Source organism: Pelodiscus sinensis, chromosome 8, assembly GCF_049634645.1.
Source record: "Pelodiscus sinensis isolate JC-2024 chromosome 8, ASM4963464v1, whole genome shotgun sequence".
Classification (NCBI taxonomy): domain Eukaryota; kingdom Metazoa; phylum Chordata; order Testudines; family Trionychidae; genus Pelodiscus; species Pelodiscus sinensis.
The window spans coordinates 56198809-56213449 of NC_134718.1; the positions used below are offsets into that span (position 1 = coordinate 56198809).

The window sequence follows — 14641 nt, forward strand, 5'->3', positions numbered from 1 at the left end:
CAAGCGGACATGATTTTATTCCTGACCAGCCGTTTGCTAGTGGTTGTTACTCATACTAACCTGGTAATGAGTATGGATCTCTGGATCCCATTCCCACTTTCCCACCCAATGGAAGCTACACTCCATCCTTTCCTTGATACCTGCTGGTTCAGTGAGCTGAGACTCAAATTCATTTCCACACCATTAGGAACAATATGGGTACTCAACAACCCATACCTTGACTATATTACTTTTCCAGTTTCCTCTCACACTTGCCTTTTAGCTCATTTGTCAATAGTCCATATTTCCGTGAACCTACACTGCTGGACAAGACAGCTGTTAGACTGCTAGGATGAATATCATGCTTCTCTTCTACACATTGGTGATACTTCTAGACTACAGGCTTTTGTTGACAGAGGCTTTGTTGACAGATACTGTCGACAAAGCTTCTGTCGACAAAGAGCGTCTGGACTACATCCAGTTCTGTCGACAAAGCAAGCAGCTTTGTTGACATGAGAGTGTAGATGCAAAGGACAGTGTAGATGCAATATCGCCTTCTGTCGACAGAACTCTGTCGACAAAAGGCGTTATTCCTTGTAGAATGAGGTTTACCACCGTCAACAAAACTGCCAAGTTCTTTCAATATTATGTCGACAGAACTCGGCAGTAGTGTAGACCCAGGTATAGTTTTGTTGACAAAAGTCTAGATACCCTGGGAGTGCAGCTAACTAGGCTATTGCAGTGGATGATCTCAGCTCACTACCTAATGGCCAGTATAAACAGCTATATTCATTACCAAAGTGCAAACAAAGGGCCAATCCAGAGGGTTGTTGAGCTCACTCAACTTCCACTGGATTTTCAAAACAAAGGGCACAGCTACAGAGAGGATGGGGCCCACAGCTAGCACTTCAATTGATAATGACTCATGATACTACCCAAAAGATGATTTAACTGGACATGTAAGATGTGGCTTATATTATAATAATACTTAGCTGTTACATGGCACTTTTCTTCTGTAGGTCTCAAAATGCTGTACAAAGGACATAAGCATCATTAACTCCATTTTAGAGATGGGAAAACTGAAGCACTGGAAGGGGGGTGATTTGCCCAATGTCACCGAGGGGCAGATTGGAAATAGAATGTCTAAGATTTAGTTCGGAAGGCTGGATCCAAAAGGCTGATGGGTCAGATCCAGCCCAGAGGCCATTTTTTGTCCACCCTTGATCTACACAGTACGGCTGTGTCTAGACTGGCAAGTTTTCCACAAAATCATCTGCTTTTGCAGAAAAACTTGCCAGCTGTCTACACTGGCCGCTTGAATTTCCGCAAAAGCACTGATGATCTCATGTAAGATTGTCAGTGCTTTTGCGGAAATACTATGCTGCTCCCATTTGGGCAAAAGTCTTTTTCCGAAAAACTTTTGCGCAAGAGGGCCAGTGTAGACAGCAGAGATTTGTTTTCTGCAAAAAAGCCCCAATCGCGAAAATGGCGATCGGGGCTTTTTTGCGGAAAAGCGTGTCTAGATTGGCCACAGACGCTTTTCTGCAAAAAGTGCTTTTTTAACGGAAAACTTTTCCATTAAAAGCATTTCCGGAAAATCATGCCAGTGTATACGTAGCCTACATGTTTTCAGGCCAACTACTCTACAGAAAATAACTTTTAAAAAATGGATCAGAATCTCCCCAAAGTTCTCATCACACTGTAGTGCTGGAAAGTTGCTGGCTATCCCTAGTTAATGATTCATTTGGTGTGGGTCTAGTCTGTTGTAGAGCTGGTATAACGAGCTGCTATGGTATTGTCCTTGCAACCTGCCTTTGAGGCACAGAAAGGGTGAGATTGGCACAGCCAGAGTACCAATATGCTCCAGTGATCCTTTACACATGAATGATTCTATTGGGGGCATAAGCTGTTGGTGTATTATAAGGTGAGCCTCAGGATAAGGGAGCTGCAATAGGCTACTCTACCCCCTGTAGTCTCAGGCTACGTCTAGACTGTCATGATTTTCCGGTAATGGTTTTAACGGAAAAGTTTTCTGTTAAAAGCATTTTCGGAAAAGAGCATCTAGATTGGCACGGACGCTTTTCCGCAAAAGCACTTTTTGCAGAAAAGCGTCCGTGCCAATCTAGACACGCTTTTCCGCAAAAAAGCCCCAATCGCCATTTTTGCGATCAGGGCTTTTTTGCAGAAAACAAAGCTGAGCTGTCTATACTGGCCCTTTTGCGCAAAAGGACTTTTGCCCGAATGGGAGCAGCATAGTATTTCCGCAAGAACACTGACAATCGTACATGAGATCGTCAGTGCTTTTGCGGAAATTCAAGTGGCCAGTGTAGACAGCTGGCAAGTTTTTCCGGAAAAGTGGCTGATTTTCCAGAAAAACTGGCCAGTCTAGACACAGCCTCAATGTTGAGGTTTTGTTTTTCACACTTGGAAAGATGACAGATAAATTTGGAGAGAGAAAATTTCTGAGTCAAAGATCAGACACACATTGTAATAATTGTTTTCTTAAACCCAGAGTTTCCATGATATTTTATACTGGATAAAGGCATAAATATCTCATTTCCTTATAAAAGGCTATTTAAGCGTACATACTGATTTTACCCTCCCTGTTTTGGAAATGGAAAAAAACAAAAGCACAAATTCATCTTTATATATCTTTATGACAGAAGCATTAATTCAGAGCTCAGATGCATAGACATTTTATTTGAAAGTACACCAACAGAAATATTGCTTTGTACATACTTCCACTTCTGGTTTCAAATGCCATATTCATCTGTGAAATTCATTTAGACTGGAAGTCATCCCATTTTACAGATTACTACAATCTATGAAATGTGTCTCAAAGAGAAACTACATCTACATCTTAGAGAGCAATGCTCAGGATCATCTGAAACAAGATGTTTTTGCAGCTCCAGCTATAAGTGGATGTATGCTTTCTGTATTTCCTTTAAAGGCATGGCTGATTACTAAATGAAAATACTTTCTTCTACATAACCACCTTGGATCATTTGGTGCTGCCACATTAGATTTTATCCCATCTCTTCACCATAATTTCCATGTCAGAATATTTGAAGTGTTAGATGCTGTACACTGGCCATGAAAGGAGGACTATGAAGGAGAAAATTTGCACTGACATTCAAATATCTTGATGATCAGCAGTGACTGAATGTGCCTGATATGCATGAAACATAAAAAACACAAATCAGAGTGTTCTTGTAATGTATAAAGTTACCAAATCACAGTATTATCGATCTGAGGTACTTCTATAATCCCCTGTCATGGTAATAGCCGAGCAGCTCACAATCTTAACTCGACAGCTCTGAGAGGAAGTGAAGTGTTGTTATCCCCATCTAACAGATAGGGAACTAAGGCCCAGACTAACTCATCCAAGCCACACAAGCTGTTTGAGGTGACACCATAGCTCACATCTTAGGCTAATGCTCAACTCTCCGTACCATTTTTCCTTCATACATATTTTTATATTGTAGTTATTACATGAGTTACTTTGTTGAATTTTGTTGCAGAATACCATGAAAACTATGGCATAGACTAGACATAGTCCTGAGCTGCAGAGTCTCATTCTAGACTGAGAGGAGGGAGTTGATTCAGTCAATTGCTGGAAATGGCATCAGGCTGAGGAGTTGGGACTTCTTAACTTTCCATGTTATTTGGGTGTTTTAATCTCAGGCCCAGCACTAGCCTGAATTTACCAGAGCTCAGAGAGTAGCCTCATTACAGCAATGGGGTTCCTACTTCATTTTTGAAGCACAAATCACCATATAAAATATAATAAGTGCAAAGGCTAGAAACTGAATTATTAGGTATATGCTCTGAGATAGCACTGGCCTCCAGACGCTGGTGCCTTTAGCATCTCACATCAACTGGTATGGAACCTCTTTCCTGAGTTTACTGTTCAGAAGTAACCCAAGAAGAGTGAAAACAGCAGCTGCAAGCACCACAATCATAACAATAAATGGAGTCTGGAAATGATCAGCAGTAGCAGTAAGTGAACGGTGGGAATCCATGCGTTCCTGATGTTCAGAATTGTCCAGCCCTGTGAATGAAGAGAGAGAGGTTGTTATATTCTATACTCTGTTCTAGTTATGGCCAAAGGTCTCAGGATAAGAGAACTTACATTTAAAATGTTACATTCAAGACCAAGTCAGTAAATAAATCAATTTCACTCTATTACACACATGTCATTGTGAACATCAATCCATCTTTGTATTAGTAAAGACAATTTCATGAACTACAGCAGGGTCATTTTAGGTTCAATACTAAGAAAATATAACTAGTAGAAGAGTTAGGGAGTGGATCAATTTTTCAAGGATGGTTGAGGATTCACTTTATTGGAGACTTTAAAGACTAGACATGCCAATCACAATGATTGAACAAATGGTGATAATTAAATCAATGACGCTATGATAAGGAGATGGATTGCATCTCCTCTTTCTTCCTAAATAAATGATTCAGTTAGCATTTTTGAGCTCTGCAGATTAAAATGATCAATCCAGAAATGTATGAAATAATGAGCTAACCTAGATGATATTAGTCAATACACAGACTCCTGATGTTTATAGTGGAGCCATCGATAATAAAATATCAAATGCAAACAGACATGCACAGATTTTGTGAAATGAAAAGTGATTTACAGACACTTATACTAACACATGAGATTATTTGCATTTACCAGCATTCCTGTTCTGGATACCATCTTTCTGAAGCTGAATTGGCCCAACAACAACATCCACCTTTTCTTGGTGAGAGCTTGTATCTCTCTTGGACCTGGGTACACAGCCCTGGTAGCATCGGGAAGAATAATCATATATCTGGCACACCACCATTTTACACTGCAGATAAACTGATGAATGTTTGTTAAGAAACCTGAAGGCATTGAATTTGAACCGTATGGTGGAGCTGTAAGGTGAATAGTATGTATTGTAGGTAGGATCTCTAATGCACCTACAATAAAGAAAGAAAGAAAATTAATCTTTATGCCTCAAAAATAAATTGCTGATATCGAGCATGCCGTATATACAAAGATCCGAATAATTTAACAATGCATTAACAACAGGAAGGGAGAAAAATATGTATTTATAGTAAGACTAGAAAATGAAAGATTTTAAAATAGTAGCAGTGACTTGTCTGAAAGCAAAACATGCAATATTCTTTTTCCTGATTCAGCTAAAATTGTATGTACATGCCTAAGGGTGTGAGTTGTTTTATTGAAATCACATGCTTGAAGTTAACTTTGTGCATAAGTCTTTTTGTACAATCAGGGCTCAGGACAGTCAAGTTGCAAAGGAGTCACCAAGAAACCATTAATCGATGGAAAGAGCCCAGAGCTGCTTATTTATATCTCTAGGGCTATATCTAGACTACACAGTTTTGTGGGAAAAATAGCCATTTTTCCAACAAAGCTTGAGTTACGTCCACACTGCAAGCACATTCTTTCGACAGTAAATTGAAAGAACAGAGGGCTTTTTGCGCAATTAGTAATCTTCATTCTATGAGGAAGAAGCCTTTTTGTGAAAGAGCTCTTAAAATTAAAATTCAGTGTCACTTGCAAAACATACATTTGAATCAAGCATTGAAATACAGTACAAAATTTGGACAACATAAAGAATGAATATTTAAAAAACACAATATTTTGAAAATACACAGTTGAATTCTATAGACAATCTATTTGAGGCTGAATTCAATCTTGATGTAGGAAGGCAAAAATTCATTAATCTCAATGGAGTTTGTGATAAAACCTGCTTACATCATAACAGAATTCACCTCCCTAGTTACTACATAACAGGTTTGAGTGTAATCACTCTTTCATGATTGCATGGCCTTAACATCATTTCTATTGCTATGACTCATTTCTTGACAAGATTGGCCAAAACAGTTCTTTTAAGTTTATTGATACGGGGAAGTGAAATCAATTTGCATTGTCCCTCTTCAGATTATTCTGTACAGAACAGATACAGAATTGCATGCACAGATTTATTGTAAGCCATTGTTGAGAAAGTCCTTACCCACTCCTGATGATATCATAGGTTATTGTTGTAAAATCATTGGGATCAGGTGATGCAATACAAGTGTCCAAAAACAACACCAGATTTCGGTCAGAGCTGTGAATTGAAGCTTGAAGGAATAAATTCTGGTTCAGCTCAACGTAGTACGGAGACTCATACACTGGCCGTGAGAAGGACGATGATTCGTAAAATGACATGTTCACATCATATCTACTGTACTGCGTTTCATTGACCTCCTTAGTATCCCTAGCAACATACATTATTTCTTTCCATGTGTTTTGGAGCATTTTACAGATGATGTGCAAGTGAAGATCTTTTTGCCTTTTGATTACATAACCAGAAGAAGTTGCTTTGATCAAGTTGGAATACATGATAGTATTGTTGTTCCCCTGTATGGCACATTAAATATTGAATTATCTAATACAGTCACATGTTTCCTGAGACCACAATTACCATGATATTTACTAAGCTTTTGGTGAACCGATAGAACAATATACATTTTAAAAGCATCCCCTGGAAGTATTTTCAAATAAATGTGACTTTGATCCTTTCCGTCCACAAGACATTTAAAAGAACATTGTAGGCTGTGGGATACTGTGATTACACTGAGATGTGAAAAATATTTTCATTTAACCCAAATACAGGCAAGCTGTTTAACATTAGTACAAAGTTTGACTATGAAATGCACTAAGGTCCTGATTCAGTAAGGGTACATCTACACTGCATACTTATTTCAAAATAAGATATTCAGGAAGAAATAGTCCAAAATAGCTTATTTTGAAGTAGCGCATCTACACTGCAGGGAAGCCTCAAAATAAGTCTGAGGCAGCCTTCCCTAATGTGGATGCACTACCTCAATTTAGAGCCCCAGGAGGTACTTGGGAGTAATTAGTTTGAATGGCCCTGGAAGGGAGCTGTTTTGAAACAGTCGAGTGTCCGCACTACTGCTATTCTGAAATAGCTATTTCTGAATGGCATTATTCCTTGTGGAATGAGATTTACAGAAGTAGGAATAAGTTGTCCGTTATTTTGAATTTATTTCAAAGTAACAGAATTGCTGTGTAGATGCTCTTATTGGTATTTCAGAACAATGACTGTTATTCCAAAATAATGCTGCTGTGTAGATACACCCTAAGGTGTTTAATCTTGTATCGAACTTAATGCACATGAGAAGTGCTACTGAAGTGAATACTTTAAAGTAGACGTGTGTAAGTACCCTGCTGAACTGAAGCCTAAGTTTTATTACTGTTCAAGAACATCAGCTCATGATGGGAAAAAAATCTGTCAACATTGATTGAGGTTGTTCATATATCTGCCCTGGCCCAAAATATTCCCCATAAAATCAAGCTACAACAATTGAGGTGTTCCCTGCAGAAAGGGGAAGGAGTGGTTACCGCATCTGACACTGCAGTCATTAGTTCACTTATAACTCCTGTGAATCACAGAGCAGGTTTCTGTTCATGACCCTTTTCAACATGAATTGTGTAGTTTTGCACAGACCCGTATTCAAACTACTTGCTAAATATTCAACTTCATACCTCTCGCCTTGTGCCACAGCCATTGTATGGTATGTTGAATGTAATATAGCTTGTTGTAATCTTTGGTTTACAAAAAGGATCATTCAAGCTGACATTCTCTGAAGCATAGCCTTGTGATTGAAGATAGGCTCTGTTAACAACTGCGTGCATGTATTCTGGCATGCACTGAAGAGCTGGTGGTTGGATAAAACACATATTATGAGTGATTCAGGCATATAAAAATTAAATGTTGTTACTAATATATATGCTGCTACCTATTCTGTGTGTATGATGGGGCTCAGGAGAAGGTGTTCATAAGCCATACCACAATATTTCACCTCTCTTCTGTCTTAATTATCAATTTATGCACCAGGGGCTTCTGGTTTAGGCTGTGGGTTACTATCACTAAGAAAACCTGCAAATTATTTTGATTATTTTGATTAGAGCGAGTCCATCATCAGTGATAAGGATCATGCATTGCATCAAAGTGATAGTGATTCAATAGGGACTGGATTCTGTATAGTCTCTTAGTAAGCAAAAGGCACATTGAAAAGGAGTTTCATTTGAATGAGGACTTAAAGATCAGACTTTGAAAGGCTGTGAAAGGAGTTCAAGATCATATGAGGGGACCTCTGAAGCAAAAGATATGGACACATTGCAGAAGATTCAGAGAAGAGCACTAAAAACTGGGAAAGTGCAAGGAATGAATCTAGAGGTAAATAATTCTAATACTGAACATGTATCAGTGAAGAGCTAAATACCACTGAGCACCGATAAATAATAACTAATGAGTTGAGGGGAGAACATGAAATTGACTCATGTTGTATGAAGAGGGGTGATTTCAATGAGAATTTTGTCTGTGTCAGAGCTAGGATCAGACCAAAAAATAATCATTAAATTGTACAAGGGACCATAAGTAAGAGTACTGAGATGAGGTGATGAAAAAGTAGATTTAGGCTGACTATCAGAAAAAATGTCCAAAAATAATTTGATAATAGAAATGAATAGCTTTCTATTTAAACAAAATCAAACTATTATCTGAAACCAAAAGGCCAATGAACACACACTGTGAAAGATGACAATGAGTGGTATTATACCGAGGTGGTTGAACATTAATCAGTGGTTATTTAACAAATAACAAAATAGACTTGTCTGCTGGAAAGCAAAGTTCTGTATTAAAAATGAACTTACTAGTATCCTGATTTGCTGAAATGATGTAGTAGTCAGCGCGAAACCCTCTGTTTGTGACACTCGAGTCACTGTGAAATCGAACTGTCATCAAGTTTGAGGATGATGTATATGTGAGATAGGAGCCATAACAAATTTTCCCCAATAAAGGAGAAGTGTAGAGTGGTCCATCATATATCTCAATATAATCATATTGGCAGTTACCACCTTCTGTCCTAGGGAATAAACATGAGTATTTTGTAAACTATTTTGTAAACTCCTATTTAGGTATTCATCACAAAGCAACACAGAAATCTCAGATTAAACCCTTCAGACTGCAAGGTGTTTGTGACAGAGTCTTCATTGCACATCTTGTGTGGTACCAGCCACTTTGTTAGGACTCAACAAGTAACAACAAATACTACTCCATTCATGCAATTTTCATTTTAGGTTTACCCATTACTTAGAACTGTTAAACCCTGCTGAGAAATGTTATTCAAATGCAAAGGGTACCAATCTGAAAACATGACTATGAACCCATGAACTGTCCATGAAACTAGTGATTTACTTACGAGATCTGGCTAAACGAAAGTGTTACACGGTAATTGTTCTCTGCTTCTATTTCCCACACACAATCTGCATTGTTTGGATAATTTCCAGGATAGAACGGGCTATGAAATGACCCAGATGAATATTGAAGGACACCACCACAAGTATATCTTGCTGCTGAATAAAATGTCAGAAGAAAAAATACATATGAGCCTTTTATATTTACTTTTGCATATATTTGTGTATGATATAAGGGGCAGGGATAAAATCTATTGAAGATTTAAAAAAACTCATTAGAAAAACATTGGATCTTGAGAGCAGCAGATCACACTCAGTCTGATTTAGTTCTCAGCACCTCTTAAGATTGGGCATTAAATGGATAGAGCTAAAAGCAGAAACCATGGGCCAAACAAAATGTTCAGGGAAAAAATATTATGATTTTTTTCCTTTGATTATGTTATGTTCATAATACATGTTAGAAATAAGTTTTTGAAAAATGATCTGGTACACTGGAGACAAAAAGTACAGTCTGAATGAAAATAGCATCAGCAATCAACTTTGGAACATCACCATTTTTACTTAATGCAGAGCTTTAAATGACATAGGGTACGTCTACACTTGCTCCCTAGTTTGAACTAGGGATGTAAATGTAGGTGACTGAAATTGCTAATGAAGCGGGGATTTAAATATCCCGTGCTTCATTAGCATGATCTCGCTGGCACATTATTCACAAAATGAGGAGTAATGTTAGTTCGAACCAAAGGGTTTGGTTCCTACTAACACATCTTGGTGCGCACTTTCACTTTTGAAACAGCTGTTGAGCAGAGTAACGTGCTGGATAGATCATGCTAATGAAGCATGGGATATTTAAATCCCAGCTTCATTAGCAATTTCGGTCACCTACATTTGCATCCCTAGTTCGAACTAGGGAGTAAGTGTAGAAGTACCCATGCAGCTAATACAGTCCATCTCAATTTTGTCCCTGGGGAACACACAAAAAGGAGAAGAGCTAGAAAAGTCATTATTTTAAGGAGGGATACACACACACACACACATATATAAAAAAAACAGGATTTGATTTTTGTTCCCATGAAGAATGAAAACAAATTTTAGATCCTCAGAATTATTTTCCAGACCAGAATTCTTGTTTTGCAGTCACAGACTCTTGACAAAAGGGTAAGCACTGAACAGGAAGCAAAAATGAAGGAAGCATGGTATAATGGAAATGGCATGGAGACTGGTCTCTGGTCTACACGAGGAATTTATTTCAAAATAACCACCCTCCACAAAGGCTGAATTTATAAGTGAAGCATCCATACTACCAAGCCCGTTATTTTGAAATAATGGGCCATGGAATTCAAAATCTGTACTCCTGCTTTTCATCAGGAATAACGCTAATTCCAAAATAGTTATTTCAAAATAATGGTAATGTGGATGCTCTGGTGCCACTATTTTGAAATAATTACTCCACAGAGTAATTTGAACTAATTACTCCCCAATGCTTCCTGGGACTCTAAGTCTGAGGTAGTGCATCCACATTAACAGAGCCTGCGTCGAACTAATTTCAAGGCTTCCCCATAGTATGGACTCACTAGTTCAAATTTGTGAAATCAGGAATTTTTAAGGCAAATTTATTAATTTTGAAATAGTTTTGTAGTGTAGACATGGCCTGGGAGTCAAATATCTTGTTTTTATTTCCCACTCTGCACTCATGTAATTTAGCAACTTAATCATACCACATGCCAATAGCTGTATATGGTGACTGACATGCATGTTCTCCTCTCTTCCTCAGAATCACAGGGGGCGCATGCAATTGTGACAGGGGTTAGGAGGCTGGCAGAACACAAGCAAAGAATCCTGCAACACAGAAATATTTAGTGAAGCCAGAACAAGTAGTACTTACCAGTGGTTGTGTACCAGGGCAATGATGTAGTGGATTGCAGAGTTTCTGAGGAAGAAAACACAAGCATAACTAAGGATATCTGGTAATTTCTCATGAGAATGGAGAAATGCACACCCCTTTTAGCAAAACATGGAGGCACGAGATCTCTTCAGTGAAACAACTGTAAGAATTTTTTCAAGCTACCTCCAATCAGTATTTCCCTGAACAGATGACATTGGCATCTATAGAATGACCACAGTTATGAGAGAGTCATCGTGAATAAGAATAGTATTATTGACTGTCTCCTGGGAAATGACTTATTTAGATGCTTGGCAGAAAGGATAACCGAGTTCTGAGGGTACGGGATGCAAGAGCAAGACTGTGTAATGGCCCTGTGTAGTTCAACACATGTGCTGAAAAATATTTATTGCCCGTACCACATTTGAAATTTGCCCTTTCTATTGCTATTCAATTTTCTCATTTCCATTCATGTGTCAATTACACTATAAAACCATAGGTCAATGATGTAGTGGATCCTGGTGCTCCTATGGAAAGAGAACAAAAGCACAACTAAAGACCTCTGGTGACTTTACACAGGAATGGTAATATACTTGTCCATTCTGCCAAACTCCAAATCCCCACACCTAAACATGGGAAGATTGAAGCTCTTCAGTGAAATAGCTGGTAAAATTTCTTTAACTTGGGCAAAACAACATGTCCTCTCCAATCTTATTTGTGGAACAATTGAAATGTTTCAGCTGAAACCTGCCAAAATACACCAGTCTCTGGCACAAATGTATTTCAGCCTTAATGGTTGAATTTTGTTAAAGTAAGAAGCATCTAAAATTTGGGTTTTATCATGGAAAGTCTTAGGCCACCTCAGCTACAAGTGGTACTGCATGCTCTGCCTATAATACATTTCAGCAGTGATCTTGACATGCATTTCAGCATATTCAAATGTTATTTGATCATGGATAACATGCAAGTGATGGGTTACCTAGGGATTGAGATGTGTATCCAGCAACTACGAAGAACAAACATGAGAAATTAAAATTTAATTTATTAACGTCTTGGTGCTGGGCAAAAACATATTGGATATATTTATTCTATGCAACCACAATCACATTCACCAGAGAAATAACTGACTGACTACTTGAAGCATGGAACTAAAGTTTGAGGATGTAGGAAGGATTCGATGCCACAAACTGTATTTCAGATTCTGTAATCTCAGATGTTCAAACACATCTTAGACATGGCGTTTTTCATGCCAATCATTCACCTGCAAGAAACCAGCAAACTCTGGCTACTTACCTGAACAGATGACACCAGCATCCTCAGAATGACCACAGTTATGATTGAGCCATCCTCTATGAGGGCAGTCCCACAGTCTGTTTTCCCATCCGCTGCAGTTTACATCATCCAGGACAATATTTCCTGAGCCTTGACCAAAATAGGCACTGCCCTTTGCTTCAACACCATATCCACATCCAAGCTGCCTGCACACAACATTTGCGTCATTGAGATCCCAAGAATCATCACACACTGTCCCCCACGATCCTTTATAATAGACTTCCACACGACCGTCACATCTGTTGGATGAATTCACCAGTCTCAAGGCCAGCCCTAAAACAGATGCAAAACAATGAGTAGTAGTACACAAGCTGTAGTTTTCCTCTTTTTCATAATGTGGAGGCAACTGAGATGTATTTGATGCAGGCAGGAAACAATAATTTTACTGCTGGGAGTAACTGTGATCAAATCACACATTTGGATTAACATTAAAAACACATTTGAAAACGTCTCTCACGTGTGTACAAAAGTTGTCATCTAAACTACCTGTTATGTCTCAAGGAAAAAACCATGATGTCATCATGGGTTGTTCTTTGAAAACTTGTGTTCAATGTGCAATGGCAGTCAGAAAAATTAAAAATATGTTAGCACACATGACGGAGGGCATAGAAAATATCCCAATGCTGCAATAAAATCCATGTCATAGCCACATTGTGAAATGGGTTCTAATTCAGGTCATGACATTTCTAAAAGGATGTATAAGAAAAAGTACAGAGAGTATGATAAATTAATTAGAGTTATAAGAGATTTTCCTGATCAGGAGAAATTACAAAGACAGAGACTGTTCAACTTCCAAAAAAGACCACTTAGGAGACGTAGGATAGAGGTCCATAAAAACCATGAAGGATACGAAGAAAGTGAGTACAGAGATGTTATTTAAGCCTTCACATAACACAAAACTGGGGAGTTTTCTGCTATCATGGCTGCTTCTCGTAGTGCTCTTTGCTGGGCTTCATGAATGAATAGCAGACTTTGGGGTCCAGCACTCTGAACCACTTTTCCCACACCTGAAATTCATTTCACCTTTCCAAGGTTTCAATTTCATTGCAATCAAAATTTAATTCACAGGTCAGCATCGTTTTCCAAGCCAGAACACAGAAAGACGTTAGCTAACTACATACCGCTGTCAATTAAAATATGTAGAAATGTAAATATAATATATGTAAACAGACTCACAATCGCCCGCATTACCAACTGAAAAAAAAAAGAAAACACAACACACATTCTATCAGTACGACATACTTAGGCTTTTAGAAACCTTTTTTATTTTCCCTTTTAACTGCAGTAACTTTTTTCAGAAAATGTAAATTTTTTGAACATCCAATGTTCTCTGGTATTAGAAAGAGGACTAGAAAAAACTTCATACAGAAACTGAACTGTGTGGGCCACAGAATCGCACTCATGGTGCTCCCTGACAACGGGCAGGTTGTTCTTTGACTACATTATCTTCCAAGAAGAACGGCTGCTTCCAGACTGGCTGGAGAATATCAGAGCAGCTCTGATTTTTTATTCCTGCTGCATCTGAAACCCTCCTCAGGCATAAGTTTCTGCAAAAACTCTGTGATCACTATTGTAAAAGTGGAAACATTGTTGCATATCATGATACTTCCTCAGGCATTCATCATTCTGTTTTTCAGCCATGTGATAATATTTAGACCCAGGATAATACTAACTGATGTGGCCAACGAATATTTCTGAGACACAGGTCAGATGCCTTACATCTGAGTGCAGATACATGGCATACACTGCTTTCTTCACTGACTACATTCATTCGTCATAGAAACTGATCATTAAACTGTAAAACTCTATTCTCTATTTTCAGCAGGTGGGTACAATATAAAATAGATACAATTTTAGTAAATCAAGAATAAATCGGAGCTTACAAGTGGTGGTAAATAATGGCTGTGTACTTCTAGTAATGCCAGGAACGAGTGTCGAAGTTTCATAAATAGGTGTTGGGCTCCCTTGAGAAAACAAAGACAAAATTAGAGGCTACATTAGTAAGGAGGGAAGAATTGGTGGTTTTATTGCTTAATAAATACACATTCTTGCATTAACCATTATTAAAAATGTAAATTACTTTCTTGGGAAGCTTTTATTTTGATCATTATTGCGGCATACATTGAATTTCTTCTTTCCTGAATCTTCCATGGGCAGCCCCTTGTCACTGGTGCCGA

General features: G+C 38.2%; 1 protein-coding gene across 9 annotated transcripts in view; it reads right to left on the reverse strand.

The window, feature by feature from the left end:
• Positions 1 to 2584: 2584 nt before the first annotated feature.
• Positions 2585 to 14641, reverse strand: part of LOC102451547 (scavenger receptor cysteine-rich domain-containing protein DMBT1-like) — a 28140-nt gene continuing 16083 nt past the window's right edge. For 8 of the 9 annotated variants that reach the window (XM_075935324.1, XM_075935320.1, XM_075935325.1 and 5 more), the window contains 9 exons: positions 14348 to 14428; positions 12426 to 12737; positions 11136 to 11180; positions 9256 to 9409; positions 8708 to 8919; positions 7538 to 7710; positions 6000 to 6388; positions 4667 to 4938; positions 2585 to 4030 (listed from right to left, as the gene is read on the reverse strand). In XM_075935324.1, the coding sequence (XP_075791439.1) occupies positions 3849 to 4030; positions 4667 to 4938; positions 6000 to 6388; positions 7538 to 7710; positions 8708 to 8919; positions 9256 to 9409; positions 11136 to 11180; positions 12426 to 12737; positions 14348 to 14428 (1820 nt within the window). In that variant the 3' untranslated portion in view covers positions 2585 to 3848. The remainder of the gene's footprint in view (positions 4031 to 4666; positions 4939 to 5999; positions 6389 to 7537; positions 7711 to 8707; positions 8920 to 9255; positions 9410 to 11135; positions 11181 to 12425; positions 12738 to 14347; positions 14429 to 14641) is intronic. The other variant, XM_075935323.1, reaches the window with a different exon arrangement.